This window comes from Engystomops pustulosus, chromosome 1 (assembly GCF_040894005.1).
Source record: "Engystomops pustulosus chromosome 1, aEngPut4.maternal, whole genome shotgun sequence".
NCBI lineage: Eukaryota > Metazoa > Chordata > Amphibia > Anura > Leptodactylidae > Engystomops > Engystomops pustulosus.
In genome coordinates, this window is record NC_092411.1 from 237362931 (window position 1) to 237387086 (window position 24156).

The 24156-nt window shown below is 40.2% G+C and overlaps 1 protein-coding gene across 1 annotated transcript in view; it reads left to right on the plus strand.

Annotated features, from left to right (window-relative positions):
• The window catches only part of SLC10A7 (solute carrier family 10 member 7), a 107496-nt gene that overhangs the window by 23273 nt on the left and 60067 nt on the right, over positions 1 to 24156 (plus strand). The window contains exon 5 of the mRNA XM_072121752.1: positions 10556 to 10594. Coding sequence (XP_071977853.1) covers positions 10556 to 10594 — 39 coding nt within the window. The remainder of the gene's footprint in view (positions 1 to 10555; positions 10595 to 24156) is intronic.

Here is a 24156-nt window from a genome sequence, read left to right on the forward strand (position 1 = left end):
TGCCGAGGATCGCATACGTGTTTGAACAGTGAGATGTTGTTTGGCGTGACTCGGGTCACAGCAAATTGTTCATCCACTTCTCCCATACGCTGAGCGGGTTAACAATTTTTCTCGTGAGCCCTGCTAACATACCCTTCTTTTGTTAGGGCCCTCTTGTCTCTATGTCATTTCTTTTTCCATAATCCTTTGGGGCTGGATTAGTCTAAAACAGCAAAGTAGCCAGATGTCTGATTCTGAGCGAGTCCCAGAGGCCAGCTACGGAAGGCAACTGAATTCGTTCAGGGTTGCAGATCAAAGGTACCTGAGAATTACTTATGGGCACGTAATTTGTGTCACATCTATTATTATCACACAGAAAAAAAATCCATGACACTTCTTATTGGGACATGCGTGAGAATACAACTCAAGCTTTTTTTGTCAATTGGTAAATGTATTTTAAAATTGCAACAATATGTCATGTATGTGATGGCTGCGTGATAATATGATTCTTCTCATCCTGTCCATAGTCTTTGCTGTGCTACCCACTCTGGTCACACATAATTATTGGTGTCTTCTAATAATTGGATGCCAATGATCCCAAACTGACTTGTCAATTAGGAATCGTGCTCATATTCCTAATGTGACTAGATAGCCACTCCAGGGACTTTCCTAACATTGAACTGATCCCTGTATGAATTAATTTTATATGTGGCTGTAGTGGGACTGGGATGCTCAGATTCCCGTGTAAGACTGTGTAGATGAAAATGTAAAACTTCTTTCCAGATGATCATTGCATATCTGTCACTTTGGTGACTTTGGTCACTGTGGTCACTTTTTGGTGGAAATCCTTCATCTTTAGACTAATATGTATGGTCTCCTCTGGAACTAGGAGAGATTAACTAATGCTAGTGATATTGAATTCCTTCAGTGGGATTATATCTTACCATATCACACCCTTTAGGACAGTCACAAACATAGCAGATCACTCATCCAAAACCATCTGATTTGGGCTATTTTTTTGTTATCTTTTTGATGAACTCGTCCCCAACCGCCAACTACTGAGTAAAGACACCAGCGGGCACTGGCCCCAAGTATGCAACGTCATCTTTTGGGGTTTCCGTAGTTTCTCTTGATCCTGTGCTGATCGAAAGATCAGGACCGAGTTTCCGGTTGTCGGTCACAGCCAGAGACCCTGGAGAGAAGATAGCAGCGGTTTCTCAGGTAGAAGCGGTGGAGTTGTCGGGTTATATGGGTGCAGCATTTCTGTGGTTTTATTTTTTTTAACTTGCTCAACTCCAAAAGCCACAACTTTTACAATGAATTTTACTTCCTAGCGGCGGTATTTAATACTCCATGCAATGTAACAAGAAGCTGAAAAAAAAAATCACATTTGCATCATTTTCTTGCAGGCTGTGATTGTGCATTTTGGGATGCTAGTATACCTACCATGATTTTGTGTAATTATATTTTCATTACAGTTGGGTGATTTAAATACATTTTTTTGACAATTTTTTTTTTTTTTTAAACTTTAAATGGTCAAGGCGTGTTAGCAAGCATTGGGTGTCTGCTGTTTCATACAGCCGTCGTCTATACTCTCTGGAGTGGGCTCAGTTGCTGAGTCTATACCCTCTTAGGCTATATTTGCACGAACATATGGGGGACGTATATACAGGCGACGTATATATGGCCGATATTTGTCCCCCATACACCGCTATGGACTCGCACACATGCGGCACTGTACCCTTCCGTACTCCGTAGAAAGATGGGACATGTCCTATCTTTCTACGGAATACAGCACTGTGTGCCGTATACTCCTATGGAGAACGGCGGGGGTGAGTGGCGCTCTCCCCCTCCTCTCCCCCTCCCCCCCCCCCCCCCGGCACTGCCGTGTGCACGCCATGCTATGGTACGTCGGGCAACGGTGGTGTGAATGTAGCCTTAAAGAGGTTTTCCCACGGAAAAAGTTAGGCCCTATCCATTGGATAGGACTTTCTGATCAGTGGGGGTCCAGGTGTTGAGACCCCTACAGATCACGGAAATCAGGGGTCCGATGGAGGTACGTGGGATCCTATCAGACCCCTCGTTTTCGTGATTTGTGGGAGTCTCAGCACTGAGACTTCCCACTGATCAGCAAGTAAGGCCCTATCCCATGTATATAGGGCCTGACTTTTGTTCGTGGAAAACCCCTTTAAAGGAAATCTACAGTCTGCTTAATACCTTAATTAACACTGCAGCATCAGGGACTGAATCCTCTTTGCACCCTGGTGCGGGATCTGGCCTTGTAATAGATTTTTATGGTCTCCTTTTTCTAATCTCAGAAAATGGCTTAGTTTATTCCACAAAACGGAACCTAAATTAGTGTGCATTTGCGTATGTTTCGAAACTTGCCTCTATCTGGCAGCCACACCTTTTTTGCCTTTCTAGTGGTATAATTGCCTTAAAAAACATGTTTTAATTACACACCTCCAAGCACTTGTAGCTCATTAGCATATTTTACAACCTCTTTGCAAAAGGGTGAAAGGGCCAAGTTCCAAAAGTTATGAAAATGCACATGAATTTTGGTTCAGTTTTGTGGAATAATCTAAGCCATTTTCTGTCATTAGGTAAAAAACCGCATCTTTCAGAGGATTAGACGCGTTTTAAACTTTTTTTTATTTTTTTTTTTTGTAAATATTGCCTTTCACAATGTTTATCCTATGGGCCCATGTACCAAAGGTAAGTGTCCTTCAGAGGTTTATTACATGAGAGAAAGGAGGAGACCTGCTTAAAAGGATCAACAAATTTGCTATCAAGCACAATGCCATTTATCCAGAAGTATTAGGTCAAGTGAAAGAAATACACAAAACAGACATAAAAGAATGGATTCCTGTATTTATCAGCAAAGTAATTGTGCGTTTGGCTGTGGATGCAGCTCGTGCTATTGAGCAGTCCATAACTGCCAGGGGTTGACAGGCAGCTTCCGCTAGGGTCTGCGCAGGAGGCCTACCTAATATGCTGTCTGCCCTAAGGGCCTATGGGAGCGCAGCTGGATTATTATGTTAATGCATGAGCCTCCTGCCCTCTTCCTATCCCAGCTGGGCTCCCCGTTGTTCAGCTCTGCTTTTTCCTGACAGTATAGTAATATACTTCATGATTGAAAGGGCAAAAGGCCTTAAAAAGGAAAAAAAAAATCCCAGGTCTACAAAGAGATGTCAGTGAACCAGCGGAGAGATTTCCTCCTGTCAGCATCTTAGGAGCGTGTCTGTAAATAGACATTTAGGTAGCCGGGGCCTGCTTACCATGTGATGAGTTATACTAATCATTTACATGGGTAATAAGGGAGTACAACACTACAACCTAATTGTAGCTGATGCTGGACTTGTCACACAGCTTTCCTAGAACCCAGATTGGAAGAGCTACCGTATATATATATATATCTGAGTGTTTCTGTATAGTCAGACAGTCCTGATCAACAGAAGTCTAGGAATGGTAAATGGCAAATCCTGGGCCATTATATTTATCACCCAGGGTTGGATACCAGACATTTTAAAAAGGGTTTTCTTTGTCTGATTTAAGTCAGATTTATTACTAAGCGCTCTCTGTCCCTTGTGAGCCTTTTTGCCGTTGATGGACAAATAGACTGAAATGTTGCTTGAGACAAACTAACCCACAAAGTAAACATTCAGGCTTCCTCTGCCCTGTACAACTTTTTGAAGTAGGAAAACAAAAAGATTTCAACATTTCCTATGTTGCAGTCTGAAAAGTAGCTTGTCGTGGGTGGCAGAGTTGCAAAACACTTCATGTTTCCAAAATTCAAGAAGGGCTGTAAACAATTACTACCAGAACCAATGCGATGGTGCTGGAAGCTGTAGTTGAGATTTCATACACAATGACCCAACAAGCCATTTAAGATCTTTGGGTGGGGGGGGGCAGCAGTTTTCTGGCCACAAGGAGCGTTTATCACCCTGCACACCACTTTGGACCCTGCTTGCTGCATTTACAGCAAATCTGTGGGGAATACAGGTCGGACCTGGTGGAGATTGCATCTGCATCTACTGAGTAGCTAGAGTCTCTTAGTAGATATGGGAGGCTAGAGGATATTTTAAGACATGTGTTTTAAACTTTACTAATTTCTCCCTGTGTGTGTTTCATAATATTCCTTTTTAAAAATGTTACAAATATTCTAATATGAAATGTAATGGATAATAGAACAGTTGAAATCTGTTTTTTTTTAGCTCTGTTTTCTGGTCTGTTTCAGTCTAAGATTCCAGAAATATCAAGTGGTTTTACTATAGACGTTGGACTGGATGTTGATGAACATATTACACAATTAGGACAAGTCCTTTTCTTCCAGTTCACGACTCGTTGACATATTGTGGCTTCAATGACTTTTACTTCATTCAGACCCAGAGTCGAGTCATCCTGTAGTTTTTCTATAGTCCATAACAATTGGGGAAGTGGATCATACTAGGCCGTATATTTGAGCCTAAATTTGCCTGGCAGGTCCCTAAAATTGTGCACACATTTTTAAGTCTTATCATTCCAGAGCACATATCTTTTAGAGAACAGGGCAGTGATGCCTGATCACTAACTAGATACATGGTACCGTTCCAATCCGTGCTCCAACTAACATTCTTGAACAATTTCCTAACAACCATACTCATTTGCAAATATTGTGCAGAGCTACAGAGTGTGATGACGTTATAGGCAGCCAATTATCATTACTAATCAAAATGACAATATGTCAGGATTAGGGAAACCATAATTGACTTGCAAACTTGTGGGGTACCTCAAACCACAACCCATAAACCGCAATATGATCATTCTATATTGTAGAAGATTTAGAATCATGCTGAAAAAAAATTAAATGCTGTATACAAGTAACTAGCAAGTAGTCACAGGGGGAGAGACGAGTCATGCTTGAGGATGTCCTCAACATGCTGCATTGATGTCCCATTTTTTTCTATAAAATGTTAAATGCATGACGATGGCTTACCATGTATCGGTCGTGTCGTTGTAACATTCATGTAGGAATAGTGTATGAAGCTGTTCTTTGTGTACTTGTGTGGAGCGGCCATACATGTGTCATTGTTGCACATTAGCTTGTGTTTTATAGGCACTTTTGGGTTATGGCTACTTTTATTTAACTATTCCCTCCATCTTTGTGGGTCACAGTGTTCCTAGATTTTTTTTGTATGCATTTAAACAGTCTTGTTAAAGGCCCGGGTGTATTTCAGACGGTCTTGCTTGCAATATCCCTTTCACCCTTAAGAATTGTAGAGAGGCATAGTGTGAACTTTATGTAAAAGGAGTGCTCGCCGAAGAATTCTTTTATTAAATGTCATCATCTTCATAATATATGTCCAAATAACTGTAGTATAATAACTAAATTTGAGAATAATAGTCCCCTTATGAGAGGACTAAGGCATTCAGTATAGTCGGTGACAAATAGGCTGCAGGCGGGTAACATGCTCATATTGTCCTGCTTACACCCTCTCCTCCGTGTCATTCCCATTCGTCAATGTCTTGACTGCCTTTTTATTAAGGCGCACTTCCTCAATGACAACTTCATTTCGGTAAAGAGGAGTGACACAATATTCAATTGTGCGGATATAATTTCTGGAGTAGTTTTTTATTCTGTTGTTAATGTAGATGAGCTAGAATAGCACAAGACGCACCTACAGAATATATAAGGTGTAGGATGGTGTTGTGGAAAGCGCATACTGTGGGTATACTGATAACAGCCGCCTGCAGCTGTCTCCTGTAGATCATGGTTTTAAAGGTTATTCTAAACCACAAAGTATAGTAATGGCCAAAATTGCCATATTATAAGAACCCATATATATCCGGTCAAATCATGTCAATCTAGCTCTATACGCTATACATGCCTACAATCACACAGATGACAGCTGTTTTCATCATTGTATAATTTGAGGCAGATAAAGCTATCATATTTTTAATGATTGCACTTTTTTTTTTTTTTTTTTTTTTTTTTTTTTGAAAGCAACATAACCCTGCTTAGAACTTAAAGGGATATCTTCCATCAGGTTTACTGATGATGGATGTCCAAAAAAGATGGATGTCCCTTACCTGGGACCCCCAGATTAGGGTAGGGTAGACCATTTTTTAAAAATAATATATTAATGAGCCACGGCACACCTCTAGGCTCCGCCATCCAAATATGTATCCTGGCTGCCTCATCCCACCCATTGATTGTGACATTGGCATGAGTGACTTGTGGAGTACATAGCTGGGGGACGGGGACATGCATACATAATCCAATGGTGGACGGCAGTGCCTAGAGTTTCTCTGATGATGTAGTGGGAGGATCTGCGGCTCATTAACATATTTTTTTATAAAACTGTTTTGTAACCTAACCCATCCACTAGAATAAATGATGAGCAGGTAAGTTCAGACATCTACCATGAGTAAACCTCATCGTAGATGTCTTTCAAAGGGTTATTTCCACGAAGACAAGTTTCTTATGTGTACTCCGGATAACAAAATAACACATTCTCTCATTCACTGTTATTAACAAAAATACAGCATTTCACAGATATATCTCCAACCTGTCTCTATCAGTCCTGCTGTACACAATTTCAGTTGCCCCTAAACACAACCCAGTAACTTCTCACTTGGGGTCGGCAGCCATCTTTGATTTTTGTGTGAGATTGTGCTGCTGGGATTTCTGTCTGTACCCACGCCCCCTACACAGAGCTCACACTGACACTTGCTGCCAGGAGATCATGAGGAGAGAGAGGCTGCAAATCACAAACTACAAGGAGATAAGTGACCTGGGGGAAGGTGGAGGCAGGCACATGTCTGTGAGATGTAGCAGTGCTCAGAGTGTAACATTGTAGGGGTCTATCAGCCTCTGTGTAATCATCTCTGATCTGTCTCGTATCTCTTTCTATGTGTCATTGTGTTAGTACAATGTCAGAAGTCAGATGAAAGTGTATATACCCCTTGTACCCTGATAATGTAACCACATTGTCACCCCATAGAACTAGATGGATAATACAGTAATGTGTCTGCTTAGAGAGGCCCCGCCCACACCCTGGGATTTTGCACTGAGCAGCGGAGGGAGAGATGGGGGCTAAACAGCAATAACACTGAGTAACATTGTAAAGTAAGGGGTTAAAATGATCTTTATTTTGTTAACATCACTAGGGGATTGAGATGAGAGAATTTTCTTTTGTGGGAAACCCCTTTAATGTATTCATTTCCTTTTATTCCATCCGACTGTTATTTCTGTGTAATGTCTTGTTTGTATGTGCCCCATGATCTGTACAACGCTCAGGAGTATGTTGACGCTATTTGAATATTTATCTACTGTTAATAATGTTAGATATTGTAAAAGTAGATTGGTCTTTCAAGGCAAGAGATACAGCTATACTTGGGCTTGTGTATGTGCATGCAGGGTTACAATGTGTCTGAGGCACATTATATACATTGTGTATATTAAGTTTCTGATTAATGATAAGGTTACATGAGGACAACAATACAGACCTAAAAGAAACCAGGACCTCTTACACTCACAGACCTACAGTAAAGCTGCCCCCTAGTGGAAGTTTTACCAATTACAGGTTTTTTATATGAAGGAGATTGAATCAAATGAAATAACAAACCGTTTTTGGTAAATCCGTTCCCAATGTAGGTATGTATACATAGTGGTCAGATTTGTCAACAACAATGTTGCACTGTGGACACACCCTCAATCATCCCAAATTAACCCTTTTGTGAATGAGGGTCATTGGTTTCTGGGCAAATTTTTGCATTTCTGTTCTGCTCTTTTTTTTTTTTAAAACAACGGAACTGCTTTACATATCATAACTAATTTTACTCTTGTTTTTTTCATGACATGCAAGAGTTTTATTTGATGTCATAGTAAAACTATGTTTCACACGGCCTGTTTCCTCGTGTGAAGTTGCGCAGGTACGAGTGACAGTGACGTCACTGGCTCTCCGGCACTTCCGAATAAGGCGCACGCACGTGCTATGCCATACTCTGGTGCGCCGAAACGTATTTTAATATAAAGTAAAAATCTGCAATTTTTGTGCTGGTGCCATGTATCTGTGGGTTAGAACTACCACTTTTAAGTGGTAGGTTTCCTTTAAAGGGGATTTTCTCCTGGAAATAAAGCTGTTTTGAAGTGGGACACTGTGCTGACATTTATACATGTGCTATGTGCTGTTAGGACATATATAGCCCTATAGACCCTAGTAGCCGCAAAATTTTCTTGTCCTCTAGGGTCCATAAAACTTTGCCCCACCTCCCCCCTAGAGGGAAGAGCCATATTACCACAAAGCCACCAAATATGTAAAAATGCACATTCATTGGCTGCACATCTACTATAAGATTTAAACACCGCTATAACACAGTCCCTCCAGACAGTCCCCAGGTTACATACAAGATAGGTTCTGTAGGTTTGTTCTTAAGTTGAATTTGTATGTAAGTCTTATAATTTTATAATTGTAACCCCATCCAAATTTTTTTTGGTCTCTGTGACAATTGGATTTTAAAAACACTGGACTGTTGTCAGAACCAGGATTAACAATAAAGCTTCATTGCAGACACGTGGTAACTGTTATATCTGTTTTATTGTACCCTAAGGCTAAATAAAGTACAGTAAATTACCAACATCCAGATGTCTGTTTGTAACTAGGGGTCGTCTGTAAGTCGCGTGTTCTTAAGTAGGGGACCGCCTGTACTGCAAATTCCAGAAGCCACAACGGTTTTTTTTTTCTCTGGTTTAGAATGCTGTATGAGGGTTTGTTTTCCATGGAACATATTCAACTTTCTAATGGCACAATTTAATATACTGTGTAATGTAGTGGAAAACACAATTGTGCCATTTTCCCACGGCTTTGTTTTTACGGCTTTTACTGTGCATTTCACCTCCTCATTATTCTTTGGGTCACTATGATAAAGGCAATGATAAACTTACTTAGCTTTATTATGTGTTATGTTAATTTTTTCTAGAAGTTTAAAAAATATTTAATTTTCACTGTATTAGCATTTTCTCACTAGATGGTCACATTTACTCTGGGGGATTCAACATTAAGAAAAAAATAATAATTTTCTTCACTGTTGAAACTTAATTATCTGTAAGGTGTCATGAGGGGCAGCAAATAATCAGCAAATTCCAAAACATTAGGTAACATCGAAAATTCTCAAGTCCTGTATTGTTTCAGCACAGAAACCAATGCACAATTGCTCTTGTAGTAATGATTTGTATCGTAAAGTTCAATCATTTAAAAAAAAAAAAAAAAAGTCAGCCATTATTTTGCCAAGGCAGGGTCATAAAACTCCAGAAATATCCCTTTCTCTTGTGAACTAAAGATAATAAAGTCATGATTGCTCTTTAGTTCCCAGTTACCAAACTTAAGCAGAACCTATGTTTCTTGTGTTAGATGATGCTGCTGTTCCTTAGCAACATGCAAGCAAATCTCCAAGCATGCATTGTCAGGGGTTGTCGGGGCATGTTGATATTCCTTTAGCAGCTGAAGGACCATTGACTGCCTAGGGCTAGAGATGCACACAGGTTTATGGATTGTGAGGCTGTGCAAAATAAAAAGATCAGTATGGCAGTGTAATAATTAATGTAATTCTTTTATTTTTTAAGTCACATTTACAACTTTATGCAACCATAATATTAATATTGCAAAATAACACTGTTTACGTGAATGTAGATGAGCTGTGATACCAAACCCATCCCATTATCATATGCGCAACAATTTAGCTGCTGATAGTGCTAGATATAGGCCCTGGAGAAGTGAGTTATCATTTTACCTTTGTGTGTAGTAAGTAGCAGCAGGACTGTGAAAGGTGACTTTTTTTTTTTATCCAGGGATTCAGATTTTTCAAGTGCTCTGGACGGGTTTTTCAATTTCAACTTGAAGCGCTTTCTGCAATGAACCCTCCCCTCTGCTCTGAGTGACTGCTGTAAGTATCCAACCAAAAATCCTGTTAGCACTACTTTCAACAGAGGGGAGAGGCTGTGGAGAAGCACACTACGGAGATCAGAAAGCTCTTCAGGATGAATAACCCACCCTGAGCCCTAGGATAAGCTGCAGACTACTAACAACATACACAAATGTATGATAAATAGCAGCAGGACAGTGAAAAGGGAACTTTTTGCAGCTCTTGCAAGTGCTCTGGACTGAACTCTTCCACAGCCCCTCCCCTCTGCTATGAATGACTGCTGTAAGTATCCAATCAAAATCCTTAAACAGCTCAGCAGAGGAAAGGGTCTGTGGAATAGCACAATGCAGAGAGCCAAAAGCTCTTCAGGATCAAAGACCTGTCAGAGCACTTGTAAAAGTTGCAGAGCTGGATTATAACTTCACTTTTCAGTCCTGTCACTACTAACACCACACACAGAGGTAAGAATACACAGATCACCAGGCCTGCCAGCAGCTTTGTATGGTCATATCTGCTGACAGATTCCCTTTAACAATGTATCAAACCTTGTCATGCATGTTTTAAGTCTTTACTTGTCCCTTTACTTTTGTCATACCTGTACTATGTATGATAAATGCAATATGCTATGGGATTAGTAGGCTAGTTCTTAATCTCTCTTTTTATTTTCCCACAGGCTGCCGCAATTTTTAATTCCGCATTTGGGAGTTTCTTGGTAAGTTCATCTCAAATGTTATATAGGGCGGCATGATATCATTGTCTTTTGTGAATTGCCAAAACCTCAATATAGAGGAGGATGTAATAAAATTCCTCCCTAGCTTCTAAATGTTATAATGAAGACATATGTCGATATAGTGATTTATTTTCCAATTGTCTGTAATGGGCGGTATTGGATATCCATAATATAGCAAGCAGTGGTATAATGTAACCAGAGCACAAGGCTCGTGATTGAGGCTCTTCCTCATCAGCGGGAGTGTCCCTGGAGGATTAATATACTAGTGTGGTGGGTTTTTGGCATATAAATTGATTAATGCTTCAATGGAGGCATCAGGTCCTGTGGCTGGTGGGAAAATATGAATATCTAGAGTACTTTATGCTAATGAATTTTCGATAGAACTGGGAAATAATGATGTCCAGGAATTAATGAACTTGCATAGGATAGATAACAGTCCGGATTAGTGGTTTCCTCCTGTGTGTGTGTGTATATGTATGTATGTATGTATGTATGTGCTATAATGTGAGTATCTTTTAGTGTAATAGGACCTACTACTGTTTGCTGTTGCTCATTCTGCTGTTTACCACATATAATTTATCACCTACCTGAACCCTTGGATTATTAGACTTTTACTGTATTGGCTCGAGGCTTGTTTTAATGATTATCACTCCCTAAAAATAAATCCTTGAATGTGAAATTGTCAGATTGTTGGCAGAAAAAAAAAAAGATTTAAAGGTAATTGGATGGGTTTTGATCACCCAGCTTTCTCAATATGTGCAATGGTTGCAATAGAATTAAAATTCTGAATAAGTCAAAATTTTTTTTTGTTTTTTGCTTGCAGTGGATTGGCTGCTGTGGGCTCCAATCTGTGTAAATATTTTTGTTGTCAATGGACCACTAACTGACACCTTATGTGTGGACAGGAAACAATATATCTAAATTGACTTCCTGTCTATACAGTCAGTCCCCAAATAAGGCCAGCTGTAAGGCGTCTGTAATGAAGTCTTATTGATAATCCTTGTTCCCATGACAGCTCAAAGTTTTGAAAATCCAATTTTCAAAAATAATTGTCCTATATATTATAAAAACATACAGTTCTGACTTGCATACAAATTCAACTTAAGAACAAACCTGAAGAACCTATCCTGTACGTAACTCAGGGACTGCCTGCACATAAGAAGACATGTCAATTGGAGAGTTACTACATTAGAGAACAAGGCTGAGTGATTTTGGCTAAAATAAAAATCTACATTTTTTTTTATAACTGAAAGATTATTGTGATTTAGCTATTTTTGTGACTAAACTTGTGAAGTTACAGAAACACGTCTGACTCACTCTGCTGCATTGTTTCTGTGACTCCAATGCCTTATAATGAAGGTACAGGCAGTCCCCGGGTTACGTACAGGATAGGTTCTGTAGGTTTGTTCTTAAGTTGAATTTGAATGAACAGTATTTTTCGGACTATAAGGGGCACCGGAGTATAAGGCGCACCATCAATAAATGCCTGCTAAAACGTCTAGGTTCATATATAAGGCGCTTCGGAGTATAAGGCGCACCTGATTATAAGGATGAATGACCAGCAGGTGGCAGAGCTGTGCACAGATCAAGGCAGCTGTTGTTTGTAAGTACAGTTCATATATAAGGCGCACTGGACTATAAGGCGCACCTTTGATTTCTGAGAAAATCAAAGGATTTTTAGTGCGCCTTGTAGTCCAAAAAATACGGTAAGTCATATAAATGTAGGTGTTCTGCCAGATATGTGATGAAAAAAATGGAAACTTTGTAGATGTGGAGTCTTTGTTTTTTGATTATTACCTAAAGATTGTGTTAAAATTGAAAGCTGGAAAGTTTGACTTCCTGTGTTACCAATACAGATCTGTTTACAGCTGTTCATAAGGGACGTGACCTCCGGAATGAAAGGAGCAGAACCCACTTCAGCCAAAATGCAGTAGCACGTCTGTCCTGTGCACACACACCGGATGTTTGCACTCTGTGATTATGTGACCGGGGAATGTACACAGACCCCAACCGTAAACGTGACATATAATCCCACATTAAGTTATTGATTAGGTTCTCTTTGGGAAGGTTTATTTGACTTTTTGGCCCGTTCAGTTTATTTTAAAGCTTTATGTCCTAGTAGTTCCCAGAACACTAAAAAAAAAAACAAAAAACCACAAAATCGAACATTATTTTGCTGACCAGATGAAAAAAAAATTCCCCATAAACAAAGACCGTTTCCAATTAAAAAGCATTGCCTTTAAGAACTAATTGTTTTAGGAAACACTTTTTTTTTTTCTTTCTTTCTTTCTTTTTACTTGACTGGTAATAACTAATTATGAATGAATTCAATTTACATAAATTTCAGGCCAAGAGAATATCTCGGGATAGTACCGTGGAGAATTTCTTTAAGTTGCGCCAGTAATGTCATTATCTCCTCCTCTCATTTAAACCGCTCGCTTTACAATAATTGTAGCGTTTAATAAGTGATTTGATTTCTCCCCTTGATGAGGTTTTAATAACATTTGATAGCGTTTGAGTAATTCAGCATAGCTAGTTATCAAAGAGGCTGGTCCTGGCAGCACGCATACATATGTCCCCAGGGAGATGGGGATGTCTGCTCTGTGTGCCACACGGCTGTGCTGGCACTGCTTCCCGAAACCACATAGTGCCACTCATTTCCATTAATGTTTAAGATAAGTTATAAATATATCAAGTCTGACCAGAGCAGTATCGGCGAGGTCTTTTTCTGGTCTCTTCATGAAGAAATTTATCTTTTTATGAAGCATCTTCATTTTTGCAAACATTCCCTTTGCAAGCAGCGGTAATAAAGTTGTAAGGCTGCCCAGAATACAGATACTCCAACTGGAAATAATGGGGATCTCTGCTCCATAAGTAATCATAGAGCCTTAGGTTCCCTATTTATTTTCTGGATGCTTCTGCTCTGGCCCTCCCTGTCATGTCTCACTGCGCTGTCCTATTGCTGCCCCGATTAGAGGCCCTCAGTTGCCTATGAAGAGGGCAGAGTTAAGCGCTGCTCACCCCTTCTCTACCCGGCCAAGTACTTCGTCCTTGTTCCGGCCCAGGTGAAGCACACTGCCTAAAGCTGTGTGCAAATCAGTGTCAGAGGTTCCCAATGGAAATGGGTTTTTTTGGCTCTGATGGGACCCCTCATTTAAAGCATCTATTACTGTTGCTCCTATGCATTTAGTAACCAGCAGTGGGAATCCACAGATAATATGTAAGAAAGGCAATAGCGCCACTCCTTGTAATGGGCTGGGACCTGGTATTGCAGTTTACTCTCATTAAAGAGGAGTCACTGGAAAATTACATGTATTTTGAAGATCTATGTATATTGTTGGTGATTCATTTTTCACTAAAAGGGCTTTGGTGACGCCCCCTGAAGCACTTGCAGCTCATTTCCACATTTTTTTTAAGTTTTTTTTTTTTTTTTTTTTTTAAATAAGAAAAAGGACTATAAAACATTATTACACGGCTAGATCCTCCATCAGAGTGCCATGTGGATTCAGTCTGATTTAGACCTTATAAATCTGACTGTAGATCTCCTTTTAAGACTAAGTGCACCTCATAATGTCTGTGTACAAGAGTGTTACTGTTTAGAGAATAAAGCAGGATTTTTTTTCTTATCTGGGTCACATCTATAGAATTATTACTCATCATAATATATTTTTCATTAATACAGTCCAGACATTTATGCAACTACATTGTCATGCTCGGAGCTGGATGTAAACCTATTAATCACACTGTCCATTTGTCTTGCAAATTCATGACAAATTTAATTACTGAAAGAATAGCAACTTCTAAATCGAATTTTTTTAAAACACTCCAAAATTTTCAATTGCTGTTGATTTGATTTTTTTTTCTGTTGCATTTCATTATTTTCTATGTAATTTGTAGGGCCCTCCAATAAACCGGACTTGTTATAGTTGTTATAATGCAATAATTGATTCATAGTTTGCCCTGTCAGCAAGGATCTGCTTTTTTTTCCCCCATGTCGAATACCATCAAGTTACCTTGAATTTTGCCAAGTCTGTTTCAGACGCATATCCTGCTCGGTAAAACAAAACAAAAAAACACAATGCTTTCTGGTAGGCCTTATTCACCAGTAAATAAAATTAATATTTTGAAGGAAGTTTTCTGCTGAGGAATTCAACGTTTATTATGTTTTTATGTTAAATGAAGTATTTAATACATTACAAAATTTATATTAATATACAATTATATATTAAAAACACTATATTAATTTGTTTACCAGTTCACATTTTTAACAATTTATTGTTATGTGTTCTGAACATTTCCTCGAAAGAAGATATTTCAGTGGTCTTTCAGCACATTGCGAAAGCTCTTCCACTGGCACAGGATGGACCAAGAGAAATGATGGCATTGTTTATTTGACACATATCGGTTCAAGATTAGGATTATCGATTGGTGTTAAGTGGAGTTAATTTTATTAAAGATCTTTTTTGGGTATTGTATGTATTTTGAGTGCTGTGTATAGTATCCAATTAATGCTGGGCCCAACTCTCCAGGGTTCCATAACTGCAGAGAGAGAGAGAGAGATGCAGGATTCAGCTCTTGAGAAAAAGGACTCCCATTCTTATAATATGAATACATCTTTAAAGAAAACTACATTATGTGCTTTTCAAAGTTGGCAATCACTGACCTTAACTGTAACCTCTATACCAGTGGTGGCGAACCTATGGCACGGGTGCCAGAGGTGGCACTCAGAGCCCTTTCTGTGGGCATCCAGGCCTTCATCCCAACACATAGTTTGCCAGATAGGACTCAAGGCTTTCTCCTGTGGTCCAATATATTCCAGGACGCGCCATGCTCAGCGCCATTTTAACATACATATTTGGCTGCCAGGACTACAGGAGGAGCGAGAAGGTGTGGATACAGATGGATTGTCATTGGAGCTCCTGCTCTGGGTCCCCTGATTCTTCTTCTTCAGGGGACCCTGGAGGGAAGCTACAATCCAAATTTCTCTTTCTATTGTTTTGGTGAACTCAGGACACCAATACTATTAAAACCTGTGACACAACAGGGATCAATAAGTTACTGCTTAAATGTCATGTTGACACTTTGTGACATACAAGTGAGTTTTGGTTGTAGCTTGGGCACTCGGTCTCCAAAAGGTTCACCATCACTGCTCTATACAAACACAGCAGATCCGTGACTGACCTAAGTAGTAACATGTTATATATTTAGAGGTCAATGCTTTCCATGAGCAACATGTAAGAAGAGTAAAGACAATGGAAGGGGGCATTATAATTGAGTGTTCGGGTAAGCTTAGCCTCATGAATAAACAGTGGTTGTCCCAAGTTTAAAGGAAACCTGTCAGTTAAACTAACCCACACTAATGAAACATACACTCACCGGCCACTTTATTAGGTACACCTGTCCAACTGCTCATTAACACTTAATTTCTAATCAGCCAATCACATGGTGGCAACTCAGTGCATTTAGGCATGTAGACATGGTCAAGACAATCTCCTGCAGTTCAAACCGAGCATCAGTATGGGGAAGAAAGGTGATATGAGTGCCTTTGAACGTGGCATGGTTGTTGGTGCCAGAGGGGCTGGTCTGAGTATTTCAGAAACTGCTGATCTACTGGGATTTTCACGCACAACCATCTCTAGGGTTTACAGAGAATGGTCCGAAAAAGAAAAAACATCCAGTGAGCGGCAGTTCTGTGGGCGGAAATGCCTTGTTGATGCCAGAGGTCAGAGGAGAATGGGCAGACTGTTTCGAGCTGATAGAAAGGCAACAGTGACTCAAATCGCCACCCGTTACATCCAAGGTAGGCAGAAGAGCATCTCTGAACGCACAGTACGTCGAACTTTGAGGCAGATGGGCTACAGCAGCAGAAGACCACACCGGGTGCCACTCCTTTCAGTTAAGAACAGGAAACTGAGGCTACAATTTGCACAAGCTCATCGAAATTGGACAGTAGAAGATTGGAAAAACGTTGCCTGGTCTGATGAGTCTCGATTTGTGCTGCGACATTCGGATGGTAGGGTCAGAATTTGGCGTCAACAACATGAAAGCATGGATCCATCCTGCCTTGTATCAACGGTTCAGGCTGGTGGTGGTGGTGTCATGGTGTGGGGAATATTTTCTTGGCACTCTTTGGGCCCCTTGGTACCAATTGAGCATCGTTGCAACGCCACAGCCTACCTGAGTATTGTTGCTGACCATGTCCATCCCTTTATGACCACAATGTACCCAATATCTGATGGCTACTTTCAGCAGGATAATGCGCCATGTCATAAAGCTGGAATCATCTCAGACTGGTTTCTTGAACATGACAATGAGTTCACTGTACTCAAATGGCCTCCACAGTCACCAGATCTCAATCCAATAGAGCATCTTTGGGATGTGGTGGAACGGGAGATTCGCATCATGGATGTGCAGCCGACAAATCTGCGGCAACTGTGTGATGCCATCATGTCAATATGGACCAAAATCTCTGAGGAATGCTTCCAGCACCTTGTTGAATCTATGCCATGAAGAATTGAGGCAGTTCTGAAGGCAAAAGGGGGTCCAACCCGTTACTAGCATGGTGTACCTAATAAAGTGGCCGGTGAGTGTATATGCTGCTATTATACTACATTACAATTATCTCTATATTGTTCCTCCCCATGCCTATTAAATTCCACAGTCATAAAGTTGACTCGCCATCTATGCATATTCATGTTCTTCCAGCTCGTCCATGCCTCCAGTAGGGTTGCACCGATACCAGAATTTTGAGTGCGAAACGATACCCAGAAAAGTATTGCGATACTCTATAACGATACGATAAAAACATTGTATAAGTACCGAGATTTCAACGCATCGTGCAACCCTAGCCTCCAGCTTCTCGATGGACAAGGGATCTGCTTCAGCTGAATGAACTTGGCTCTGCTGCCTCATTCACCCCTCCGTCAGGAATGAGAGAGAAGCTGGCTGCGTGTGACTGACTTACAGAAGAAAATTCCTGAGGGAGAGGGGATAAGGGACTTTTTTTTTTCTCTGCATGAAGTTAGCCTCTCTTACAACTTGCTTATTCCCGTCCCACAGGAATTCTCTCCACCAAGACACACAGCCAGTGTCTGTACCAGGAAGCTAGAGGCATGGCTGGGCTGGAAGAAAATGAATATCGGACTCACATGGGGTCATTTGCATAGATAGTGAATCGACCTTACAAAAGGACTTTTACTGGAACTTTACTGATGTGAGGGGGAACAATATACGGATACTCTTACGTCTGTATAATAGCTGTTTTCCAAGATATGTTTAGTTAGTGTATTTTAGATCAAAAGGGAACCTGTCATTTTATCTGATTAATCCAAATTCTGGGACCTCAATAGCCACAAGAATAATGTGGATTCCAAGAATTGGTGACCTCCCCTATAAACTTGTACTTGTTAGGTTTCGGTTACCAAAGGTCAGTTCCATACGACTTTGGGCGGTCCCTGAGAGTACCCTTTGACAGATTTCATGGACTGACACAATGTCGGGGATGGGTGTCCTTGAATTGTAGTGGAATATTAGGATTCCCTCCTTCCCCCATGGTTCATGATTTCAATTATGTGCTGCTGTTTTACAAGGACTCCTTGCACCATATATAATTGTTCACAGACTGAGCATGATCTGCTGGCACCATCCTTATAGGCAAAGTAGATCTGCCAATGAAAGACCGAGTGGAGGAGTGTGCTCACTGTGGTGCACATCCAAGGCTGTAATACATACATCTATATCTACTGCTACTGTGTAAGTGAGGCATACTACCATAATTCAACAATGAAACCCATCTCATCCCCCCGCCTTATGTATAATTAATGATCATCAGGATAAGAAAAACTATTACACGTTTGATTTCAGAAAGATAAAAAGGCGTGCGTGTTTTAGGCATTATCCCATTGAATAACCATTTTCTTTCAAGAAATGATCAAAATATTTCCGTGAGTAGACCCGTGTCACCCGCGTAAAAGCTAAATAATTATGTTCCTCCCGTATCATTTTTTTTGTGTGTATGCGTTCTAGATGGACAGTATAAAGATGAAAGGGAAATTTGTTCATATCGGCTCTTCACAGATGACTGAAGCAGGTGTTAGAAATGCAGATGAAGCGTGTTGACTAAAGAGTGTACAAATTTGAAGTGAAAATGCCAGTGGTCGGCGTATAGTGCTCGGCACATGTGAAGTTTCTGTGAGCTAAATTATTCATATTATTGTGTGAGCCAGTTTAACATGCAGGAGAAAGGTGTCGATTGCATTGAAGCCTCCTCTCTTCATTTACTTTGTTTCTGTTCCGAATGAGCCCATGATCATTTCTTTTTTTATACATGAATGTGACATATTGATCCAGCCATCAAAGAGCAATCAATACAAAACATACATAATATCATCAATATACCATACAGAGCACAACTTGAATAGAATTACCAATTTAAGATGGCTCATAGGTATCTACAGAGTATACCTTCCATGGAAAGCAATGGAATCCATTCGACAAAGGGATTTCTATGGTGGATGTGATTTTTTTTTGAGGCAGATAGGTGCGGGAATTTACCAAGACCACCTTTTTAAACATGCAGGCACTCTGCTGCCTGGATATACTAAGTGGCCCTGGCCTCTTTGTAAATCCAGACAACATATCTGACGGGTCAGACTTATTAAGACCAGGTCTGACCTTGCATAGATTTTTCTATTGCTTTGGCCTCCGTGGCATAACAACTGATCAGCATGGGGGTAGGATGTAGGGCCTGCTGATTAGATATTAGTGACATATAGGCTATGTTATATATTATTCCGGGGAATCTGCAATGTATGTAGTAAAAATAGGAAATGGAGAGATGAGACACATTTGTGTGTGTCCAACAAACGTTGGCATTTCCTGTGCTTTGTTAAAATATGAAAATTTGGAGGAGTTCTATTTGCCATAGACATCAGATCAACCTCAACTAAACCCACCAGCAGATGTGTATCTATCTAATGTGTATGGGAGGTGTGGACTTTAGCCCAATACCAAATATTGTTATAAAGAAGGATTGCTAATTGTTTTCTTTATTGTCAGGTGGGCGGTGCCAAGCTGTCTATTCCGTCTCCTTTCACATGTGGCATTTTGGCTATATTCACACTGCCGTTGCCCGCCCGTACCGCACCGTAACGGGCAACGGCAGTGCACGGGGAGAGGAGGAGGAGGTGAGCGCAGCTCACCCCCCCTCTCCATAGAGATACATGGCGCACGGCACCGTATTACGGGAAAAGATAGGACAGGTCCTATCTTTTTCCCGGGTATGGAGCGGTACTGTGCCGCAAGTGTGCTGCACCCTTCCGCTCCCGTAGGGTGCCGTGCGCCCATTGCTGTCTATGGAGGACGTATATCGGCCGTATATACGTCCTCCATACAGTAGTGCGAATGTAGCCTAAGTCTGTGTTTTGCAACACAACAGCGGAGAAGAGGAGTTTTGCCTAATTACGTTTCTGTTAACATTTGCATTTACAAAACACAATGTTAACACATGTTTGTTAATGCTTCTGTTGATATTGCTTTAACTGTTGTTTTGTAAACGCTAATATTAACAGCTATGTCATTACTCAAATCTCAGCTGTTTCAAATGCAATGTAATGGATATGAACATGAAAATTCAGATGTCAACCGTGTGCTGTCCGCATTTGCAGATCATTTACTACTTAAAGGGGTATTCCCACCAAGACAAGTTTCTTGGGAAGGGGGAGGATGGCACATGTCTGTGAGATGTGACCGAGCTCACAGTGTAACACTGTAATGGTCTGTCAGCCTCTGTCTATCAGCCTGTGTCTATTAGCCTCTATGTAATCATCTCATGCATCTCTGATCTGTCTCATCTCTCTTTCTATGAAGCCAGATGAAAGTGTATTTACACCTGTACCCTGAAAATGTAACCATATTGTCACCCCATAGAACTAGATGGATAATACAGTAAAGTGTCTACTTAGAGAGGCCCCCCCACACCCTGGGATTTTACACTGAGCAGCATAGAGAGTGATAGGAGCTAAAACGGTAATAACACTGAGTAAATTGTAAGGTAAGGGGTTAAAATGATCTTTATTGTGTTAACATCACAAGGGGATTGAGATGGGAAAACGGGAAATGGGAAAACCCCTTTTAACACAATTATGTGACACTTCAAGGGGTTGCAACAAGCTAGTGATTTGCCAATCTTTCATTTTTATTTTGTTTTGCTGATGACTATTGGACCATTTTTGGGGAGATAAGGATCTAAAACGGATTACACATTGATAGCACACAGACCAAAGATCCATGGTTTGCAGTTGGAGAATAGCAAAGGTAACCCCAGCCCAAAAAATAAGGACTAATAAAAAAAAAAAAATAATAATTAACCAGCACTTATATGGACACCATTGAGAACACTGGTTGTGGTATTTGAGGGTGTGTTCTATATATGTGATCCTATAACAATGAAATATAAAAAGGATGGCTTATGGCACACTCTATATTTTAGTTTTGCCGACGTTATTGGCTTTGTGTATATTGATGTACTTTCTGTAGTATGCTGTGAAGATGTGGATAGCCCATTTTAAAAAAGAGAAGAGATTTTGCTGCCAGTATATCTCCTGGCTGTATTTTTTGACACATTTTTGATGTTTGTGCCGCTAGGAATGAAAATCGTATTATGCAAACAAGCGAAATTGAAATAAAACAAGTCATAAAAGGCCAAACTTGTGTGAAGGATTGTAAATGTATTGCATTTTTATTTAAATCAAGCTGATTTTGCAAGTTCTTTTGTAAGTAATTTCTTTAGTAATATGTCAATATGACTACATTAAGGCTTATGTCAGCAACACAACAATTTTACCTTCTATTCTATAATGAAATGTAAATCTTGTCGATTCTTCACTTTGTTCATATGAGCAGCATATTGATGCTATACTACAATTACAAGATCATCCTTAAAGGACATCTACCACCAAGATGGAGTATAAACCAAACACACTTACATGATGTTGTGTGTCCCCTCTGCCAGGATCTGCTCTAATTTTAGCATCTTAAGTACTTGTTTTTATGGAAAAAAAAAGTTTTAAAAATATGCAAATGAGCTACAGGTGCTCCAGATATGTCAATGGATTCTGGAGCCCCTCAGGCTCATTCGCACAGTTTTTAAAAGTTTTTTTTTTTCCATAAAAAAAAAAGGCTTCAGAAGCTAAAAGAAAAACCACATCCCAACTGAGGGCACACACATCAGCATAGCTCCCAACCGTCCCGATTTTGACGGGACTTTCCCGTTTTTTGTACCTCTGCCCCGCGTCACAGGCAGCTATGAGATTGTCACGGATTCTCCCCCCAGGTCCCGCTGTGTCCCGGTGCTGTGTCCGCAGAGTAAATACTTTGAAAGTCTGAACTCACAGTACAGAATGGCTTCTACAGACATCGGGAGGGAATCCTTTTCAGAGAAGTGTCGGCTTAGCGGAGAGAGCAGAGACCACATCATCAGCTCAGATCAGCATCTGTCCATATATGGTCACTGCATCTCCTAGGGTTCCCCAGAGCAGACATCGGGCAGGGAATCCTTTTCAGAGAAGTGTCGGGTAGCGGAGAGAGCAGGGACCACGTCATCAGCTCAGATCAGCATCTGTCCATATATGGTCTCCAGGGCTTCCCCAGACACAAGCTATTTATATAATTAAATTAAATAAAGTTTTGGCCAGGCTGAGATTCGAACCTGGGACCCTCTGCACTGCGGACAGGAGCTTAACTAACTGAGCTATAAGCTCACGTATACAGAGCTGAGGATTTCTGGTAACTAAGACATGTTATCAGCCTTTTACACTGTGACACAGTCTAATGCACTGATATATAGAGAGGGATCTTCTCAGAGATTATTATTGTAATTATTGAGACTATTATTATTATTATAAATTTTATTATTTTTATTATTATGGAGATGATTATTAATAATGGTAAAAATAATAATAATAATCTCAATAATAATAATAATAGTCTCAATAATTACAATAATCTGAGAAGATCCCTCCCTATGTACCAAGGCAGTATATAGTCATAGTTCTTAGTTACCAAAATTCTCCACCTTGTTAATCACAGAGGCTATAGCTCAGTTGGTTGGGGCACTGTGTTATTATTGTACATGGACACTGCAGGTTCTGGGTTCAAATCCCAATGAGGATAATTTTTTTTTTTTTTTTTTAGATGATTTTTATTATTTTAATATGGCTAAAATTTGGGGCGTGGCCAGGGAGTGATTGGGGGTGTGGCTTAGGGGGATCGCCTCGGCACGCTACGCGTGCTGCCATTTTGTCCCTCTTTCCTTTTCACAAATGTTGGGAGGTATGCATCAGTATGTTAAGTGTGATTTGGTTTAAAATTCTTTAATTGAAAATTCTGATACTGTGTTTTTCTAAAAATAAGACCCACATTGAAAATTGGCTATAGCAATAATTATGTTTATAGGTAGCACAAAACTGGAAACATCTACTCTTGGTGTCATTTTCGTATAAAGCTCTAACTCCTGTCTGTATATCTCTGTGTCTGTGACACCTAAACAAACAATCCTTATTCAATATTAAAGGAAATCTACCATTTGCCTTTATGCATTGTGAACCAAACATACCTTGAGAACGCTGTAGCTACACTGATGCAGAAACATATCTTGTTTTTTGTGCAAAACTACTCAGTTCAGGGATTAAACAATTATAAATTTTAGGACCTTGAGGAAGCTGGTTGCCGACTAGCTGTTGTACATAAAAGAGCTGCCTGAACTGTCCAGACAGGACTAATCAACGTGAGCTTGATGACCTTATACACAGAAGCTGGGGGATGGTGCAATGATTGATTACTTCTGCTGTCAGGGACAACACAGTGATGACGTATTCCTGCCTTATGCTGGGCAGGACAAGGCTGGGGCAGTGCATAATGAGGGTGAGTAGAAGTGCTGAGCCAGCCAAAGGAGCGACAGAGCCTCATTATCATAATTTTATAATTGTTTTTTCAGCAAGACCACTCAGTTCAGGGATTAAACAAGATATGTGCCTGCATCAGTGTAGCTATAGCATTCTCAAGGTATGTTTGGTTCATAATGCATCAAATTACATGGTAGATTTCCTTTAAAGGGGAGAATCTGCTCTTTAAAATGAGAGACTAGGACCGTGCTAAGTTTCACAAGATATCCCTGTTTGTAGTTTGCTGAAGGCAGCATGGAGAAGGAGTAGGAGCTGACAGATGAGATGCACCACAAGCAGCTACATGGACAGAATGAGCTCATGTGAGGGAAAGTGCCATTGCTGGACATGAGGAATTGGTTCCAATGACTCTAAAGGAGTCACAATAAATTCACAATGGAAATGGGGGTTTGACAGTGCCTTATTTTCAGAGACACATGGGTACGTATCTAACAATATCTGATCCCGATTTGATGCTACCTGGTTGGTGTCTGTTCTAGGATGGATGGCTATCCCAGTGGATTTTTTTTTCTTTAAATTCAAGATTATATCCCATCGTGTGTTTTTTGTCTTCTCTTATTTTGCGAATGTTTCATAAAGGTC